This window comes from Monodelphis domestica, chromosome 2 (genome assembly GCF_027887165.1).
Source record: "Monodelphis domestica isolate mMonDom1 chromosome 2, mMonDom1.pri, whole genome shotgun sequence".
NCBI classification, from domain to species: Eukaryota; Metazoa; Chordata; class Mammalia; order Didelphimorphia; family Didelphidae; genus Monodelphis; species Monodelphis domestica.
Window position 1 is genome coordinate 32,549,481 of NC_077228.1, and position 21,787 is coordinate 32,571,267.

At 38.6% G+C, this 21,787-nt stretch overlaps 1 protein-coding gene across 1 annotated transcript in view; it reads left to right on the plus strand.

The window, feature by feature from the left end:
- TESK2 (testis associated actin remodelling kinase 2) overlaps positions 1-21,787 on the plus strand; it is a 185,913-nt gene that overhangs the window by 16,861 nt on the left and 147,265 nt on the right. The window contains exon 2 of the mRNA XM_001375884.4: positions 8,300-8,596. Coding sequence (XP_001375921.1) covers positions 8,375-8,596 — 222 coding nt within the window. The 5' untranslated portion in view covers positions 8,300-8,374. The remainder of the gene's footprint in view (positions 1-8,299; positions 8,597-21,787) is intronic.

Genomic DNA, 21,787 nt, shown 5'->3' on the forward strand with positions numbered 1-21,787 from the left:
CAGCTTGGCATTGTGGAGAGAGAATTGGCCTCAGAGTAAGACCTGTTCAGGACCCCTCCATGCACTGCCCCCCCCCCCCACTATTGTTTTTGTGATCTTGGCCTAATGACTTGCCCTCTCAGTGTCCCAGGCTACTTGGGAAGTTGTATAGATCAAATGGTAAAGGGAGAAATCCCAGGACCAGATCACATCCCCTCTGTAGAGTAACCATCTCAACTGCTTTATAGGTGTGGACCCTTGGGATTTTTCCCATCTGTACTTTTTTTCTAGAGATAACAGTGGGGTAGAAATTTTTAGTTGTCATTATTCAAGAAATACCCACATCTTTGCAGGAGGACTGAACTATATTAGCATCCAAAGCTAATGTTGATATGAATAGACTGAAAACAGGTAATTCCAAAGCAAATGTATTCTAAAATTGCATGCTTGAATCATATTTTCTAAAATTAAATTTTATTTTAAAAAATAATCTGCCTTCCTTCTGGCCTATTTTCCCTCTCCTCTCTATTGAACAGGCAGGAAAAACAAAAACATGTATAGTCAAGCAAAACAAATTCCTGCATTATTCATAAAAAAATAATAAGTCTTCATCTGCCCCCTGAGACCATTACCTCTTAATCAAGAGGTAGGCAGTCTGCTTCATCATGAGTTTTCTGAAGTAGTGGATAGTTATTGTTTTGATCAGAGTTCTTAAAACTTTCAACTTGTTTGCAATTAAAATATTGTCATCATTGTATAAATTGTTTACTTGGTTCTACTCACTTCACTGTGTAACTTACAAATCTTGTCAGTATCATTTCTTTTTCTTAATTTAATTTTATGTTATTTTCAGTTCCAGATTCTCACCCTTCATTATCTTCTCTTCCACTCACTAGAAAGGCAAGTTATACAAAATACATTATAAATATGAAGTCATATAAAACATATCTTTATTAGCTATATTCTAGAACAAACAAAAAAAAGAAAAAGAAAGAAAAAATGTGCTTCAGTTTACATTCTGAGTTTATTAGTTTTCTCTCTGAAAGTGGATATCTTTTTTTTCGTTATGAGCTCTTTGAAACTTCAGTGATTTGTATTCAAGTTACTAAGTGTTACTGTCTACAGTGTTCTCTTATTTTTGCTCACTTTATTTTATATCAGTTCATAAAGCTTCCCAGGTTTCTGTGAAACCATTCCCTTTATCATTCCTTATAGCACAATATCATTCTCTAATACTTATATGCCCTAGATTGTTCAGCCATTTTCTAATAGATGGATACCTCTTCAGTTCCAAATTCTTTGCCACCACATACAGAACTGGTAAAAATATTTTTGTATGTGTGGACCCTTTTCCTCTTCCTTTAATCTCATTGCGATACAAGCCTAGTAGTGGCATTATTGGGTCAAAAGGTATAAATAACTGTTTTAAATTAAATTTTATTTTAAATTCTAATATCTCTGCCTTTCATCCTCACCCACTGAGGAAGTAAGGAAAAAAACTTGTTATATGTGTGTGTGTGTGTGTGTGTGTGTGTGTGTGTGTGTGTGTGTGTGTGTGTGTGTGTGTTTCTACTTTTGGCATGTCCAAAAAAGTACTTCAACCTGTACTCTGTGTCTCTTACTGGAGGTTGGTAGTTTGTTTCATTATGAGTACTCTGGAATTGTGGTTGGTCATTGTATTGATCACAGAGTTCCTAAGTCTTTCAAAGTTATTTGTCTTTATAGTGTCCTTGTTACTGTTTTCCTTTTTTGACTCACTTGACTTTACATCAGTTCATATAGTTCTTCCCAGACTTCTTTGAAACCATTTTCTCATTTCTTTTGCCACAATATGCATCACATTCACATTCACAACTTGTTTAATTATTTCCCTGTTGATGGCACACCCTCAGTTTCTCATTTTTGACATCACAAAAAGAGCTGTTATAAATATTTTTGTACATTTTTTTCTTTTCCTCTTTCTTTTATCTCTTTGGAGTATAGACCTAAGAAGAGGTGTCTGGGTCAAAGAGTGAACAGTTTGTTTGCTTTTTAGACATAGCTATAAAATACTTTCTAGTATTATTGATAGTTACTCATCATAATTACACATCAGTGTGTATCATTGGGTATCAGTGTTCTTGCTTTCCTATGGCTCTTGCAGCATTTGTCATTTTCCTTTTTTGTAAACCTAGTCTGATAGATATGAAGTAGTGCCTTAGAGTTGTTTTAATTTACATTCTTCCAATTAATTGTTATTTAGAATATTTTTTCATATGGCTATTGATAGCTTCGATTTTTTTCCCCCTGAAAACTACCTGTTTATATCCTTTGACTTTTTATCTATCAGTTGAGGAATTGCTTTTATTCTTATAAATTTGGCTCGGTTCCCTTAGAAATGAAACCTTTATTAGAGAAACTTGCTGTAAAGATTTAAAAAAGAACTCTCTTACTTTCTGTCTTTGAATTAATACTGGGTATCATCAGTTCTAAGGCAAAAGAGCAGTAAGTACTGGGCAATTGGAATTAAGTGACTTGCCCAGCACCACAGAGTTAGGAAGTCTCTGAATCCAGGTTTAAATCTAGGACCTCCTATCTCCAGGCTTAGATTTCTATCCATTGAATCACCTAACTGCTCCCAAAGATTTTTCTCAATTTTCTGCTTCTCCTGTTTTTAGATGCATTGGTTTTGTTTATTCAATTTTGTGAATTTTTTTTGTATAATAAAAAAATTGTCATTGTAGCCTTCTGTGAACCTCTCCATCTCTTGTTTGGTCATAAATTCTTCTTCCATGACTTGTTCATTTCTTTTTCTAAGATAGAGTTAAGTATTCTATTACCTGTTCTGTGAATCTGGGGAACTTATGTTTTTTTGTAAACATTCACTTATTTCATTTAGTATTAGTTTTGTTTGCACATAGTTTGGCAAATTAGCATCTAATAATTGCTCTTATTTTTTTCTTCATTTGTTGTGAATTCTACTTTTTAATTTTTGATACTGGTGACTTGATTTTCTTTGTTTGCTTGATCAGGTTAGCTAATGGTTTTATTTCTATTCAGTATTCTTCAGAGGTCTAATATATATCTAACTTATGAAAATTCCTTTCATGTCCTTCATTTCTTTTTTATTTTTTGGTTAAAATTTAGAAATCTGAGAGATAAATTGAGGTTCCTCTATTCTGGTTTAATTGTCCATTTCTCTCTGTCACTCATTTAATTTTCCTTTAAGAATTTAGATTCTATGCCTGTTTTGGTACCTGTTATGTTTAGTGTTGTTTTCACTATTTGTGTCTTTTAAGTATGTCTATTTTTGCTATTGCTTTGTTTGAGATCATGATTGCTACTCTTGTCTTTTTTAACTTAAGCTGAAGTATAATAGATTTTTCTCCAGCCTCTTATTTTAAATCTGTACTTTTCTGTTTTAAGTTCATTTCATATAAATGACTTATTGTTAGATTTGGTTTCTAATTCATTCTGCTCTCTTCCATTTTATGGGTGATTTCATTTACACTATAATCATAAATATTTCCCTCTACCCTGTTGTACTTCTCTTTTTTCCCCTTCCCTTTTACAATTTTTTTTTTAATCTTCCAACTAAGTCCTTTCCTCTTTCTCTTTATCCCTTTCCACCATATTTCTATGTTGGGTAAAATTATTTCTGTATCTAACTATGTGTGTGTACTGTTAAGATTAAAATTTAGGCCAAACTGTGGCAGGTAAAAATTAGTTTCTCTCTGCTAGAAGTATTATATTTTTATGAGGTTTATTAAAGATTAAGAACTTAAGAAAGTACAAGTAAGAAAGCACATGCCTAGGTGAGCTGGGAGGCCCATTCAATTTCACTTACATCATGAGAGATGAGTCTGCTTGGAAGCAGAAGTAGGAAAGAGACCCCAGTAGGCGGAGAGCTCCTTTAAATAATAATTTGTTCTTGGCCCAGGTGAGAATTCAGGTGAGGTTACAAAGCATCCTGGGAACCAGAGCAAGGACTTCTGGGGATTGAAGTCTGGGGATTGAAGAAATGGAGATTAAAATCTCCATTTTTATAGTACTTGTATTCTTCTGTTGCCTATTTTAGGTGAGAGTGAGGTTCAAGTTTTTCATCCATGGATTTCTTTCTTCTTATTATATATAGCCTTGTACTTATGTATCCTGTTTATGTTACTTTTTTTTTTAATTTCCTGATCAGGATTTGGTTTGGTTTATTTTCTAGATCATCATAGAAATTTTGCAGGGGAACTGGACTGTATATCTTTCAGCACAGTGTAACAAATTGCTTTATAGATTGTCTGGATCAGTTCATAGCACCACTAATATTAATTCATTAATGTATCTATTTTCATACAGTAACTCTTGCATTTTCCATTTTCTTTCTTTTTGGTCCATTTTCCCCATCTGATGAGTATGAGATGGAAATACAAGAGTTTTAAAATTTTTTGTTTCAAATTCAAAAAAACTTCTGTTGGTAATTTAGAGCATTTTTTTTTCACATAGCTAGTGGTACCTTGGATTTCTTCCTTAGAAAACTACCTTCCTACATATTTGATCATTCATCAATTGAGGAACGATACATTTATTCAAGAATCTGTTAATACTGATAGGTTTTAATATGAATTTGTTGTTCATATGTGGGATATTCATGGAGTGACTTGGGATTCTACTTAGGCACTTACCTTTGTTGCTCGATAGCTAATAAAAACAAGCCAGACCAAGTCCTTTGAAATGTCATTAAAGGATTTGAAAAGGAATTGTAGCATCAGAGACTTAGGGCTGGAAAGGATTGTGTTTGTCATGTAGCCCTGTCTTTTCACTTTCCAAATGAGGAAATGGAGTGGCTTGGCCTGCTCTGTAGGTAGTAAAGTTATCATAGGGTTTACTGGCCAAGGGAATGGAGCTTAAACTGAGGACAGAAAGGCTTCTCTTCTGTGACAGTAGACTATAGTATTTTATTTTGGCACTTAAAAATCTATTTAAAAATGGAGATTTTTTTTTCTTGAAACTCGGGATGTCTAAGTAAAAATGAGAATCCCAGCCCTCCTATGGGTTACATTCTATTAGAGGAACAGAATGGAACATGATCATAGGCTTAAAAAAAATGTGAAGTTGGGAATGATAAGGGAATAAAAGAAGATCAAGTGGTCTAGATAGTAGGAGAAAATAGACAGCATTAGTGTAGAGCCTGGAACTTCTTCATATTAGTGTTTACATGAAAAGCTTTGGAAAATCTCCTAAAAGCATCCCACACTTTGCTTAACATTTTGACTAAGCATTTGTACTTCTTAGGTCTAGGTCTGTGGTGAAATTGTAGTACCACCAGAGGTTTCTGTGGAACACCGGAACCAAGAAACTCCTTTTAATGACATGGAGGAGTGCCTCCTTTACAGTGAGGTGTCTCCACTGGCAAGAAGGATGGAGTTTTTTGTACAAGTTTTTTGCTTCTGAAGGGTATTGAGTGTTACCCAGAAATGCTAGTTATTCTTTTTTTTTCCCCCAATGCTAGTTATTCTTAAAAGAATAGCTTCAGCGGTTTATGTTGAAATTGACACAGGAAACAGATTCAAACCAAACCAAATGAACTGCAGTTAGAAACGGAGTTCACTAGCCTATGGGAAAACACGAACCCCAGAGCCAGCTTCAACTTACAATATTGTCTCTTCTAACCTGAGAGAATACAGACAGGCTCTTTCAGTGCTTACTGAAATCACTACAAGGGCCATTAAGTTCACAAAAGGCAAAAGCCAGTCTCTTCTAAATGTTCTACAGTCTGATTTCCAAAAGTGTCCATGGTATCTTCCCCTCCTCTTTCTAAAAACATTTTTTTAACTGATATTTTTTGTTTTCATGTCATCTAGATTTTCCTTTTTCCTCTCTATGCCTTTCCCCAGGGAACCATACTTGGTTTGAGAAGGTTTCCTAGAGAAGGTAGCATATGAGTAAACATTTGTTAGGTGGAAAGGGATGGGGATGGAATCTCAGGCCTAGGGAGCAACATGAACTGGGTTATGGGAAGGAGAAATGTTTTTCACATACTTGCAGTTGGTGAACTTAAATTATTTTCTTCTACCTTTTTAACTTTGTGATAACCTTAGATTATTTGGCACTTTAAAAAACCTTTCTTCTATACATTATGAAATTTATAATGTATTAGTATTATTTTTTCTGATGCAAAAAACAAAGGTAAATATTAAAATTTAAAATAATAGGTTTTAGAGGTACTTGCACACCCCTATTGAATTTTTTCTTGTGTCATGGACGTGACCTTGGGTTCTTGAAGGCTTTGCCAAGGGAGCATGATCTGGGGTAGCTTCTACCAGCCTTCAATATAGAATTAGTGATGGATTTTATACTTCCTGTTTGTGCACCAACCTCACCAAGTACAGAGAACCTTGGACTAGAAGTTTGGTCATAAAGGGAGGCAGAGAGCAGGGGCTCTGATTTATACTGGTGGTTGCGTCCTCCTCACATTTTGAAAGTCTTAGAGTCAGAGAGTATTATTTGTAAACGTGGCTTAGTCTGCATCTAGTTTACAAGCTCTTTACAAAAGAGACTATTCCTCATTCCTCCTTATGGTGCCTAATCCAGCACCTGAATAATACTGGATGTATGCTGAATAAATGGAATAGTCTCTTCCAGACTCTTCCAGTTCCAATCTAGTGAGATTCTCCTGAAGTGCACATCTGACCATGTCACTCTCTCCTCTGTATACTTCAGGGGCTTTCTACTCTATTACTTCATGGATCAAAGAGAAAGCACTCTGCTCTGTTGCTCATAGCCTGGTTCCTATGAACCTTTTCAGACATTTTACACTTTCTTCTCTTCCCTGTGCTTCATAATCCAGCTACACTGGTCCCCTTGCTGTTTTCTTTAAAAATTTTTTTAAACCCTTACCTTCTGTCTTAGAATCAATACTTGGTATTTGTTCCAAGGCAGAAGAGTGGTAAAGGCTAGGCAATGGGGGTCAAGTGACTTGCCCAGGGTCACACAGCTGGGAAGTGTCTGACGCCAGATTTGAACCCAGGACCACCCATCTCTAGGCCTGGCTCTCAATACACAGAGCCACTCAGCTGCCCCACTCCCTTGCTGGTTTGTTTGTTTTTTTTTTTCACTTGACCCTCCCTCTCCTAGTTCTTTGCCTTTGTACTGGCATTCTTTGATGCCCTGAGAGTTCTATATCTCCTTGTCTCTGCCTCTTAGAATCCCTAGACTTCTTCAAGATCTTTCACAGGAGGTCTTTTCTGGACTTCTGTACTCCATAACTCACCCCTACCCCTAACCTCCTCCCTCCCTGATTTTATTTTCCCTTCTGAAATTCCCTTCCATCTACTCTATATGTTTATTGTATATACCTAGTTGTTGACATATTGTCTACTCCATTAGAATGTGATGCCTTCTTATGCCTATCACAATGTCTGGCATATAGTAAGTGATTAATGCAGTAATGACTTACTGGTTTTGTTTTGGGTCTTCAAATAGTGCTGGAATATTTGAAAGATAGAAATTATGAAATTTTGCCTTGAAGGGAGCTAGAATTTGCAAGGCCATCTGTGTGTTCTTTGAGAGTTTAGGTTTTGGATAATATTTCTTTTTTTTTTTTTTAAATATATTTTATTTGATCATTTCCAAGCATTATTCGTTAAAGACATAGATCATTTTCTTTTCCTCCCCCCCCCACCCCCCATAGCCGACGCGTAAGTCCACTGGGCATTAGATGTTTTCTTGATTTGAACCCATTGCTTTGTTGATAGTATTTGCATTAGAGTGTTCATTTAGAGTCTATCCTCTGTCATGTCCCCTCAACCTCTGTATTCAGGCAGTTGCTTTTTCTCGGTGTTTCCACTCCCATAGTTTATCCTTTGCTTATGAATGGTGTTTTTTTCTCCTGGATCCCTGTAAGTTGTTCAGGGACATTACACCGCCACTAATGGAGAAGTCCATTACGTTCGATTATACCACAGTGTATTAGTCTCTGTGTACAATGTTCTCCTGGTTCTGCTCCTCTCGCTCTGCATCACTTCCTGGAGGTTGTTCCAGTCTCCATGGAACTTCTCCACTTTATTATTTGGATAATATTTCTTGATTGGACTAGCAAAATAGTTTTTTAGGGGGCAGTTGGGTAGCTCAGTGGATAGAGAGCCTGATCTAGAGAGGGGAGGTCCTAGGTTCAAATCTGGCTTCAGACACTTCCCAGCTGTGTGACCCTGGGCAAGTTACTTAACCCCCATTGCTTAGCCTTTACCACTCTTCTGTGATAGAACCAAAACATACTATTAGTTCTAATGAGGAAGGCAAGGATTTTACAAAATAGTTTTTTACTCTTTCTTTTGTTTTAATTCCAAACCAGGATAGAAAAACTCATCAAGAACCTAAGATGTGAAGAGTCCTTTCTCAAAAGAAGAAAAAAGTGATCGTTGGGACTATGGATCGGAGCAAACGGAATTCCATTGCAGGATTTCCTCCTCGTTTAGAGCGTCTGGAAGATTTGGAAGGGGGCAGTGGAGGGGATGGAAATGTGGCCCAGATGGGAAGAGTGTGGCCATCTTCATATCGGGCTCTCATAAGTGCCTTTTCTAGACTTACACGTTTAGATGACTTTACCCGGGAAAAGATTGGATCTGGTTTCTTCTCTGAAGTGTTCAAGGTGAGTTAATGTCTGTAACATCATATTAAGCACTCTGCAAAAGTTATTGCAAAAGGTAGACAGAATTACCTTTCAAGACTTTTCCATTTGTTCTTAGTTATGGCATGGGCTTTAATTAGGGTGACTACTGTAGCTGCTGAGAAAGAATTTTCTCAGAAAGAAGAAACTCATTCTTAATGACATCAGTCATTTATTTTTGGAAAGTTATGAGGACTAGAGAAAAGAGGTAAGACGCAGAATGGAAAATCTGAACCATTTTGCTTTTATAATTCCTATTATGGGACATTCAGAATATTAGTACAGGTAAATCCTGAGGGTGGATGGTGGAGAAATTTGGGAGGAATACAAGACCAGGAAATGGGCTGAGAGAGCTTGATGAATTAGTATGCTGATGTACTTGGGAAAAATAGTCTATTAGGACATACATACATAAGAGTGAAGCCTCTTTTTGTGGGAGAAGAGTAAGGGAAAAGAAGAGGAGAGAGGGCTTCAATATTGGCTCATTGTTATGTCTAGGTCTGGTGGTTCTAGGTTTTCCTTTTGTCCTTCCCTCTAGCATGGTCCACTCATTTATAGCAAATAGTCACTCAGAATGCAATAAAAACCAGCCTTTCTTTATCTGGTGACAAAGTCCATTATAAAAGCATAGACCACAAAGAAGCAAGATTTAAAGGGAGCAGGAAACTAATGGATAAGGGATGTCTCTTTTCTAGGCTAAGGAAGGGAGGAAGTGGAGACACATAAATTTGCTCTTTCTGTCTTAGATAAAGTCTAGGGAAATCTCTCCTTAATTGGATTAGTAAGTTAGACAGAGCTCCAGCTGACCATGATTGTAGTCACCTTAGGGTAATATGTTCTTCCTTTGCAATTGGCTTGTCTTTGCTCTAGTGTGTTCCTAAACCCCTGAGAACTCCAGAGTTCCTGGGCTTCTCCCCAACCAATAGGACTTCTGTCTCCTATGTTCCTTCAATCCTTCTGGATGGAAAAAACCCTATACTATAAGGGGCTTTCGGGGGAAACTTTGAGTGGCCCAACATCTGTATGTCAAGACTATTTCTGGATTTAGTCTTTAAGTGGGAAGAGGAAACCTTGCTCTCTGATATCTATAAAAGGTAACATGGTCTAGTGCAAAGGGCCCTGGACTTGGAGCCAGAAAATCTGGGTTTGAGTCCCACTTTGCCTACTTGTTATGTGACTTTGAGCAAATCACTGCTAATTCAGGCCTTTTCCAATGAATTGGTGATAAGGCATATCATGTCACTATAAGGGAGTGATGGTGAACTTGGTGATGGAGTGCCAGGCCCTGCATCCACCCCACCCCCTAGATTGAGTGCCATGCTAGCCCCCCACTAGAAACTGAGTGCCATGCCACGTTCCCCCCATCCTTACTCCAGACAGAGGAGGGAGGAAGTGCTCCAATTGGGCTGCTGAGCAGAGGGGTAGGTGATGAGAGGTGCATGTGGAGAGTGGTAGGGGAGTGGCCCGAGTGCTCTGCTTCCCTCCAGTTCTACTGCCTGTGGCACCCCCCCCCCCATCTTACCTCCTAAGTACTACCTGCTGGGCAGATGGGTGGGTGATGTGAAAAAGTGTTGTCAGACATCATGGAAAGGGGAAGGGAGCAGCGCTGCTGAAATCCCTCTGCCTTTCTAGTAATGAACTCTGAAGGTGGGGGTTTGAGGGGGAGGGTGGCCCTGGTGCCCATAGGGAATGCTCTGTGTGCCATCTTTGGCACCTGTGCCATAGGTTCACCATCATTGCTATAAGATCTTAAATAAATGTCAGCTCTTGTGGTGGTTCTTAAAGAGATATTCAATCTTTTCCTTTTCTTTTTTCACCTGAAAGATAGTTGAGGTTAAGATCAATTGCCAGTAGTAATTGCTTGTGACTTGAGTATATTATTGCTTAATGAGATTTGTGGTCATTGGGCAGATCTTTATTGTGGACTGCTGTTAAAATCTTGCTGACACCAATCTTGTTGCTATTCAGTCTTTCCAGTCAGATTCCTCTTTGACTCTCCTTGGGGTTTTCTTGGTTAAGATACTGGAATTGTTTCCTTCTCTAGTTAATTTTATAGATGCGAAAACTGAAGCCATTTGGGTTGGAAACTTAGCAAATAAATTCATTGTAGGGGGAACCTAAATCATTATTTAAAAAATATATTGATTTTTTTTTTGAAAGACAACCCAATTTCTGCATGTATCTCTCCCTCTTTTCTACCAAGTGATCCATCCCTTTGTAGGGTTTAAAATTAAGGGTTTGACTAAATATATGAGAATTCTAAGATAATACTGTGGTTGCCAATTTAAAATATAGATCAAGTCAATTATTTACAAAGATGTAGAAAGAGTGAAAGTAGAGAAATGTAAAAGAGGGTGAAGTAAGAAGTCTAGCCTATCTAAATGTTGCTTCAGTCCCCAGGCAGGGCTTGTTAACCCCTCAGCTGGAGGACTTGGTGGTGAATTAATCAAGGGTTCAATCCATGAGGCCTCCTCCAGAAGGGGATTAGTTCCAGAACTAATCTCTCTAGAAGCCAGAAAAGAAGGGTCACCTTCTCACTTACCTAAGCCAAAGTTCCAAAGGAGAAGATCCAGGAGCAGTCTTACTAGAAGCAGTCCAAGAGCCAGAGTTCCAGGTCAAAGTCCCAATACTCAGCTGAAGTCCCAGTCTAAGATCCTCCAAGCCAAAAATTGAGGCTGAAGACCCTCCTTGGACAGGAAGTTCAGGACTTTTATAGTTCTTTTTCCATGTCACTTCCTATCCCTTCCTCCACTTTACAGGAGCCAGTTGCAGTCTTTAAATTTGTTTAGCACTGTCCAGGGGGTGGTCACTCACTTCTGAAGTTGACACCCACTTTTAGCAAGTGGCTTGTGGACCTTCCCTACTTAGTGTTAAGTAGGGGTGTTTTTGTTGATTAATTTAAAAATTAGGCCAGGGAAGAGTTAATCCTATTTTCTTACCTTGTTAAAAAAAAAGAATAAAAAAAGGAGAGAAATCAGTTTAGCAGAATGAACATATTAATCAAGACTGATGAGATAGTCATTATTCCACATTTACATGCTCTCACATCTGTAGGGAGAAGGAAATTGAACTTTCTCTTTCTTCTTACTGTGTAAGCAATTATTTCTTGATATTAATAAAAGTATTTATATGCTCTTTTCCACACTGTCCCTTCTTCTGGAAGTAATTGTCTAGAATTTCCAGTTTTCCATATATGAGATTCTTGGTTTCTGCTGATCTCAGTATATGAATACAATGCCTTCATTTAAGAAATGCAGCACTATAGTATTCTGCTTGGTTGATTTGCATATTTCTTCACAAATTTATTCATTACTTTCCATAGGGGTCACTTCTCATCTACGTCTCCCAAAATCATATTTAAATGCTAGTCCTAAATACTGACTCTCTTTTGAAGTTCTCAATCATTTCTCATTTATATATAATTGTTAACCAAATTGAGCCAGATTATTCTGAAAAACTGAGAAGACACCCCTACCGGAATCCTTTTATGAGGCAAATATAGTCCTAATTACTTAAAAGGTAAAACTCAGAAAATTATAGGACAATCTCATTAATGAATATTGACTCAAGATTTTAAACAAAATCCTATCAGACTAAAGTGATTCATCCAAGAAATCATTCCTTATGACCAAGAAGGATTCCTAACAGGAATATAAGGATGGTTCAACATTAGGAAAACAAGCAGCTTAAACCATTTTCATTCAGACTCCCTCACCCCTCTATCTGTCTTTTGACTTTGCTTTATTAATTCTTGCTGTTTTGCAAGATCATTGTCTTACAGTTGCCTAATTCTGGTCTTTAAAGACTGGTTTTCCTTTTCAGTTTGGTCCATCCTGCTTTTCATGGCTTCCAGCTGTTTCTCCAATTGAGAGTTCTTGTCCTTTAAACTGTTATTTTTCTCTTTGAACTATTTCCCATTTTTCTTGCTAGAAGGCTTCCATCTTTTTGATAAGCTCCAATTTAAATTCTTCAAGAGCTTTGGACAATTTCCATTTTTTGACAGGTTTTGGCTTTGTTTGAATTTCCTCCTCAATTTCCTCTGTAGTCTGGGTTTTTCCTACGTAAAAATTTTCCAAGGTCAATGCCTTCTTTTTGTTTTTCTTGGAGGGTGGTTGTTGCTCTTGGGCACAATTTACCATCACTGGAGGTTTTTCCTTCCCTTTTTAGTCAGAAATCTGAGTGAGATGGGCAGACTCTGTGTATGGAGTTAAGGAGCAAGGATTTTGCCTGAGGCAAGCTCTTGAATCTCTGCAGCCTTCACTGTTCGCTGCCCTCCTCTGCGCCACCTTCCCGAGAGGGCTCACGGTCTGTGCTCCCCAGCCTGCCAGAGTTTCAGGTGTAGCTGCTCTCAAGGGTAGGTCTTTGGTGGTCTTAGTCAGCTCCCAAGGACCTAGAGGTGCCCCTTGCTCACTCTAGAGGTGCTCCTCGCTCACTTGCTGATTCTGGTGTGCGCTGGCTCTGACTCTGGCTTCATAGGTGGGGTGGGGGCGGGTAGATCAGCTCACATTTGGGTGGGAGCTTTTTCACACCCTTATAGTGTGGAAATGCCCAAATCCCACATACCTTCAAAGCTGCGCCCTACTGTAGAGTCCCTTCATTCTTATGAATTTGTTTTTTTTGGTCTTTTGAGGTAGTCTATATCGGTGGGTGCTGAGGAGAGGAAGAGTCCCGTATCTAGACTGCTGCCATGCTTATCCGGAAGTCCCCCCCACCCCTCCAACCCTCTATCTGGAGGAGGGGAAATAATTTGTTCCATAATAAGCCCTCTGGAATTGTGATTCATTGTCATGTTGGTCAAAGTTCTTATTATTGTTGATTATTTTTACAATAGTACTATATAAATTGTTCTGGTTCCTGTCACTTGACTTTGTGTTGATTTGTATGTCTTCCAAGGTTTTTCTGAAAGCAACTCTTTCAATATTTCTTTTAGTACAATCTTATTCTGTCATATTCATATACCATACCTTGTTCAGTCATTCTCCATTTGATGGCTATCCCCTCAGTTTCTAATTCTTTACACCATGGAAAAAGGTGATTTAAATCTTGTACATATGGGACCTTTTCTTCTTTTTTGATCGATTTGTGGTGTAGGCCTAGTATCTCTGGTTCAAAGGGGATTCACAGTTTAATAGCTTTTAAGACTCAAGTTACAAGCTGCTTTCCAAAATGACTGTTTTTATTTGTGGGTGAGTACTTGTAATTGAGTTCAGAAAATGCCTCTTTCAGTAGCAAATGATGTTCTTGGAGCTATGGATTCCTCTAGGATGTGATTCCATAGAAACAGGACAGGTTTCCTTATTCAGTGTGTCAGTGTAGATGATTTAATTAGTACTATGTCTTTGAGGGATAAAAATTTTTTTGGCTTCCAGCAAAAATTAAATTAGTAGTAGGATAATTTGTGTAGGAGGACATAGTTAATTATTCAAGGGTCAATAGTCAATAAATATTTTTAAGTACCTACTATGTGTTAGGCACTGTGCAAAATGTTGGGGATACAAATACAAAAAAGAGAAAGTCAGTCTCCTCCCTCCAGGAGTTTATAGTCTAAAGGGGAAAAATAACACACAAAAGGGAAGAAGCAGGTGCCAAAGGATGCCCAGATGTCTATGGAATCAAAACCACACAGAGCAGCTGATGGGGAATGAAAGTCAGCTGAAAAATTCTGAACTCTGACTAAAGGGAGGCATCACAGGTCTCTATGGGATGAGTATGAAATTTCTGATGTTCTCTTTCAGTACCTGTTCTTTAGTTCATGGGGGTGGGAGTAGGTGCTGGCTACTTTGTGCTTAGGCTGCTGTGCTGGTATGGGGTGGGGTGGGGTGGATCTAAGTCTACTGCTAGTTGAATAGACTTCTTTTTTTTTAAAACAAGTTGCAAGCATAGAAACATTAGGAGTCCTTAAAAATCATTTAATTAGATCATTGCCTTCTTCTTTTTTTTTTAAACCCTTACCTTCTGTCTTGGAGTCAATACTGTGTATTGGCTCCAAGGCAGAAGAGTGGTAAGGGCTAGGCAATGGGGGTCAGGTGACTTGCCCAGGGTCACACAGCTTGGAAGTGTCTGAGGCCAGATTTGAACCTAGGACCTCCCGTCTCTAGGACTGGCTCTCAATCCACTGAGCTACCCAGCTGCCCCCTGAACATTGCCTTCTTAATAGCTTTTGCTTCAGGTATTAAACAACAACTTTTGTTTAATTGTTAGTTCGTTGGATCTGGAAGAAAATGAAGATGGACAGTCTAGAGGCACTGAGAGTAGGGACAGGGATTCCATTGCTTTTTATTCCAGTACCTGGAAATATATCTGGAACTGAAAACAATTAGGTGTTTGTTGTATTTTAAATTAACTGTCAAGCTTGTTCTCTTGGGGGGCAGCTATTAATTAATTTCAACAGACATCTGATGAAGACAATTATTCAAAAGAGAAATAAAATGATTATAAAAATTATTAGTAATTAAATCAGATCTTTATAAGAATTGAAAACAAAAATAGTAGAGGAGGAAAAAATACAACTGTTAAAGAATCTCACCCCAAAAGTTGTGGCTTTGGGAGTAAGAATATGAGGCTGGGAGTTTTGATGGACTTGGGGAATTGGACTCAGGGAGTCAGTGGTGGAAAGAGAACTTGATTTGGTGTCTAGAGCCTGGGGCATCAATCCTGTTCAGCTCTGTGTGGCCAAGGGCAAATCATCTGTTCCCTTTTGGCCTTTGGTTTCTTTCATGTAAGTTGAGGGGTGTCCTAGAGTCCCTTCTGTCTCTAAGGTCCTTTGATCCCATGTGGGTAACCAGGTAGCTAGGTGGACACCATGTTCAACTTAGTCATCGAATCCTGCTTTAGGCACTTCCTGAAAAGCTGGATGAGCCTGACAAGTCATTTAACCTTTTTGTCCCAGTTTCCTCATTTGTAAAACAGGGATAATAAGAGCACTTACCTTACAGGGTTGCTGTGAGTGAAGATTAAACGAACTAATGTATGGAAACAGTTTTGCAAAACCTTAAGGCTGAAATTACTATCATGTACCTTTCCTCTGCCCCAAACAAGGGAACCTTTCTTTTTAAGGGCAATATTTAATTCTAAAGCTATAGTTGAGTAGAATATTATAGCAACAATAAGAAGAGTGTGAGTTAGCCACAGCCTGTTACCAGCAAGGAAGCTTTTCACTATTTGTTGTTTTTGATTGCAATACTTTCCCCATCTACAAGAGGAAGTCCTGGTTTTCATCTTTTGGTGGCAGGTATCTTGTTCTTTCCTTCCTAGATAGGGTTTGGGAAGCTGTTTCAAAATACCTCATGTCTTGCAATGGATCATGTATGCAGAGATAGTTGCAAAAATGGACTGACTTTAAAAAAAAACACCGCATCATAACTTTTCAAAAAAATCTCCACCTTGAGAAATGCTGAAAGAGTAAAGTTTTTTTTTTAATTTTAATATTCAAGTACTATTGGAGAGATAGGGCCTTCATTGCTCATGCTTCTTTTTATTTGTGTTTACATATCTCTGGGGCCTCCTTTTAGCTCTCATTTGAAAATGTGCCCTTATTAATTAACCTGGTGTTTTCCAGACTGCCCTGATGAGAGGAATACCTATATGTTGCACCAGAGACTTGATGAGAGAGTTTAAAATCCTTGAATTCCTGGCGAGGCAGGCAAGATAGGTTTGCAATGATGGCAGATTACTTGTAGCCAAGGGTTCGCAGGAAGAGTATATTGGAGGAATTCTTTGCTTTTCTGTGTTTGGGAAGTTTTTATTTGGTTGGTTTTTATTTGGAACCCAGGGCTCTGTAGAGCGTTCTGGGATTTGACATATTTTCTGAATGACTGAAAAAATTACAGTTGTATTTGAGCCAGCCTGAAGCCTTTTTTTGTGAAAGGAATCAGTGAAAAGTTGTAGTGAATGGCAGCACATTTACAGGGTCCTGCAGAAGCAGGACATGGCTTAGGGAGAAGGATGTGGAAACCTTTTTTTTTTCTTCTGGAGGATATTGAGTTAGTCACATGTTAGCAGTAGGAGCAACTGCTTTGAGAATGGAGGAAATTTTGGGCCAATTTATCTGAAACCGTCTTGAGTAATAATTACGCTCATTATGTCTTAAATTATATTCTTGCATCAACCTATTCCAACAGCTTCTGAAGAAATGTCTGTGTTGCATGTGCTAGGTTTCTAAGGTCTCTTTTTTATTGCTTGGTAATAACTACTAGAATTTATCTCTAGCTCTTGTACTCCCATGGAAGACATTAATAATTTATTTTATTGCTTTATTTTTAATATCACCTAATTTTCCAATGAATCCTTCCTATACCTTCCCAGATATCTCTTATAACAAAAGAATAGAAAATACTCAAACTAGCCAATTAGGGAAAAATGTGACATCCACATTGTTACCTACCCACAGTATCCCACCCCTGTTAAGTAAAGGGAGGTATTTCCTTATATCTTTTCTTTGTGGCCAGCTTGGTCATTATAATTTCTCAGTAATAGGTTTAAATTGTCCTGTTATGGTTTTCTCCATTTTCATTGCTTTTATTAAATTTATTGTTTTCCTGGTTCCATTTACTTCACTCTGCATCTCTTCATATAAATCTCCTTATGCTTCTCCAAACTCACCCCATTAGTCTCAAAGCACTGAGGTACTTATTTTTTGTCTGGCACCATGCTAAGCCCTGGAGACACAAAGGAAGACAAAAGACCACCTTTTTTCCCATGGCTCTCTTTGGGGAGAGATAGCATGCAGAAACTGATTCTACAAGGCAGATCTGGGGGGGTCACTGGAAGGTAATCTTAAAGAGAAAGAAGGAGTGAGAGAGAGACCTCCCACCTCCAGACCTAACTTTCTATCCATTGAGCCACATAGCTGACCTAGGGAATTATTTCTATAGGGATGATTTTTGAATATGACAGAATAAGATTGTACTAAAAGAAATATTGAAAGAGTTGCTTTCAGAAAAACCTTGGAAGACATACAAATCAACACAAAGTCAAGTGACAGGAACCAGAACAATTTATATAGTACTATTGTTGTAAAAATAATCAACAATAATAAGAACTTTGACCAACATGACAATGAATCACAATTCCAGAGGGCTTATTATGGAACAAATTATTTCCCCTCCTCCAGATAGAGGGTTGGAGGGTGTAGGGAAAGGGTCAGTGAGAACACCAAGTTTGTTAATCTATAGAGGGAGATGAGAAGAGAACTTAGGACAGAGCCTTGAAGGACACCATGGTTAGTAGGTTTGATCTGGATGAGGATCTGGTGGTCAAATCAGTAGGAGAAAAGCTAGGAGTGAGCAGTCATGAAAACTAGAGTTGCCTGATGAAGAAAGAGATTAATAGCATTAAATGTGACACAGGGGCCAAGAAGGATGAGGCTAGAAAAAAGCCCATTAGATTTGGCAGTGAAGAAATCATGGGTGACTTTGCAGTAAGAGCTTTCAGTTGAGTTCAAGGTTTGAAGTCATTCCAGGGTTTAGAACATAGAGGCAGGGAGTGTAGGCAATTTCTTTGAGGAGTTTCCTTGTGAAAGGGAGGATTATTAGGATGATGTCTTGAAGGGATGAGTAGGATCAAGAGAGTTTTTTTTTTTTAAAGGATGAGGGGCATGAATTTGCTTGTAGGAAGTAAAGACAGCCAGGAGATAGGGAATGACTGGAAATAGATAGAACATGGAGATGACAGAGTAGTTTGTTGGAGAAGATGGAATGAGATCAAGGATATATATATATATATATAAAAGATTTGCCTTGGCAAAGAGATAGGCCACCTCTTCATGGGAGACAGGAATGAAGGAGATAGTAGCAAAAGGAATTGAAGTAATATGAATAGAGGAGAGAATAAATGAATAAATGAAGGAGTTATTAAGCTTTTACTTTGTGCAAAGTGCTAGGATTATAAGTAGAAAAGTAACATGGTCTCTGCTTTCAAGGAGCTTATATTCTAATGAGAGAGTTTCAGTTGCACATCAGATAGAAAGATCTCCTAGTTTTTAGGATTCATTGGCCAAGCAGATGGTCAGCCTTTTCTTTAATTCATTCCACTAATAAAATCCCATCAGTTCTTGATGTTGAGCCATTTGACAGTGACAAGGTTGTTGGTGGAAAGAACTTTCCTTTCTGGGTCTTCTGGGGTTGTGTTTGTAGTACCTGGAGGAGCTGTGACCAGGTTGCATCTCTATGAATGTTGTTTCTCAAAGTGGTGGCTGAGAGCATTGGACTGAAAGGAATGCTATTCTCAAGACTTTGAGGTTCAGGCTTCTGGGCTTTCTCCATTGGGGTCTGAGAGGAGATGGCTCTGAGCATCCAGCGTGGACAGCGGGGAGGAAGCCAGGGAGAGACCAGGCCATGGCTGGGTCCTTCCATCTGGCTCTAGTCTCACCGGGAGGTTTTTGCCTCGGGTCACATCCAGACCAATCCAGTTGAACCTAATCCCATCAGGACTCCTCAGAGCTCAGGGAGGCCAGGACCCCTCCCCTCGCCCCCCCCCCCCCCAGAGTGCAGGACCTCTGGCAAGGACAGGAACCTTGGGGCGGGCAAAGGCATTGGGGAACCTTGTGGACAGCGGAGGAGCAGCTGGAGAGAACTGGAGAGAGCCTGGGCGGCCCAGCCTTCCAGGAGTCTTCGGCCTCAGAGCACATACAGTCCAACCCAGTTGAACTTAATCCGATCAAAAGCCTCCAGAGGACAGGGAAGCTAACATTCCTCCCCTAGAGACTGTACCAAGAGATCTGACAAAGCTCCAAGAGGGGAGACTGACAACCCCAAAACAAAAAAAAATGAGAGGAGCAAGAGCACAGACAAATACGGGGAGCAAAGAAGGGGTAGACTCAAGCAAACAACAGAAAAAGAAGAAAGAAATTACAATAGACAGCTTCTGCACAGGTAGTGAGCAAAGAGTGAACAAAACAGAGGGGGAGGGATCAGCAAAGGAAAAATCAGAAATCCCAGCAAATTGGATACAGGCTTTGGAAGAACTCAAAATGCAATTCAAAACACAATTAAGAGAGGCTGAAGACATTTGGGAAAAGAACTTAAAAACTAAGATAAGTCATCTGGAAACAGAGGCACTTGAACTAAAACAAGAAAATAGTGTCTTGAAAGCCAAAATCAACCAGCTGGAAAATGAGGTAAAGGAGATGAAAGATGAGGCAAAGCAGATGAAAGATGAGGTGAAGAAGATGAAAGATGAGAAAAAGGAAATGAAAGACGAGGTAAAGAGGATGAAAGATGACCTCCAAAGAAAATCAGACCAAAAGGAAAAGGATGACTAAAAAGCCAAGGATGAAATCCAGTCTTTAAGAACCAGAATACAACAACTAGAATCAAGTGACTTCACAAGGCAGCAGGACACTATAAAACAAAACCAAAAGAATGAAAAAATTGAAGAAAATATGAAGCTTCTCATTCACAAAACAGAGGATTTAGAAAATCGTTCAAGGAGAGACAATTTAAGAATCATTGGTCTACCAGAAGACCATGACAAAAGAAAAAGCCTGGACATTATAATACAGGAAATTATTAAAGAAAACTTCCCCGATATCCTAGAACAAGAGGGAAAAGTGGAGATTGAAAGAATCCACAGATCACCTCCTGTACTTAATCCCCAACTGACAACACCCAGGAATGTTATAGCCAAATTCAAGAACTATCAGACCAAAGAAAAGATATTACAAGCTGCCAAGAAGAAGTCATTCATATACCACGGAACCACAGTGAGGATAGGTCTACAACCAAGAATCAACTACCCAGCAAAACTGACTATATTCTTACAGGGGAAAGTGCGGTCATTCAACAAACTAGAAGAATTTCAAGAATTTATAAAGAAAAGACCAGACCTGAACAGAAAATTTGATGTCCAAGCACAGAACTCAAGAGAATCATCAAAAGGTAATTAAAAAAGAGGGGAAAAGAAAAACAAAACAAAACAAAAAAAATTTTTTAAGAGACTCAATAAGTTAAAATGATATGTATCCCTATAAGAAAAGAGGTCATTGGTAACTTTTTTTTCTCATTTTTTTCTTTTTTAAAAATTTATTTGGTCATTTCCAAACATTATTCACTGGAAACAAAGATCATTTTCTTTTCCTCCCCGCCCCCTCTCCCACCACCTTTCCCTCTCCCATATCCGATGCACGATTCCACTAGTTATCACATGTGTTCTTGACTCGAACCCATTTCCCTGTTGTTGGTATTTGCATTAGAGTGTTCATTTAGAGTCTCTCCTCAGTCATATTCCCTCAACCCCTGTAGTCAAGCAGTTGCTTTTCATCGGTGTTTTTACTCCCACAGTTTATCCTCTGCTTGTGGATAGTATTTTTTAGATCCCTGCAGATTGTTCAGGGGCATTGCATTGCCACTAATGGAGAAGTCCGTCCATCACCTTCGATTGTACCACAATGTATCAGTCTCTGTGTACAATGTTTTCCTGGTTCTGCTCCTTTCGCTCTGCATCACTTTCTGGAGGTTGTTCCAGTCTCCATGGAATTCCTCTACTTTATTATTCCTTTTAGCACAATAGTATTCCATCACCAACATATACCACAATTTGTTCAGCCATTCCCCAATTGATGGGCATCCCCTCGTTTTCCAATTTTTGGCCACCACAAAGAGTGCAGCTATGAATATTCTTGTACAAATCTTTTTCCTTATTATGTCTTTGGGGTACAAACCCAGCAGTGCTATAGCTGGGTCAAAGGGCAGACAGTCTTTTATCACCCTTTGGGCATAGTTCCAAATTGCCCTCCAGAATGGTTGGATCAATTCACAACTCCACCAGCAATGAATTAGTGTCCCCACTTTGCCACATCCCCTCCAGCATTCATTACTTTCCATAGCTATCATGTTAGCCAATCTGCTAGGTGTGAGGTGATACCTCACTCAGAGTTGTTTTGATTTGCATCTCTCTGATTATAAGGGATGTAGAGCACTTTTTCATGTGCTTATTAATAGTTTTGATTTCTTTGGCTGAGAACTGCCTGTTCATGTTCCTTGCCCATTTATCAATTGGAGAATGGCTTGATTTTTTGTACAATTGATTTAGTTCTTAGTAAATTTGAGTAATTAAACCTTTGTCAGAGGTTTTTATGAAGATAATTTCCCAATTTGTTGCTACCCTTCTGATTTTGGTTACATTGGTTTTGTTTGTACAAAACCTTTTTAATTTGATGTATTCCAGATTATTTAT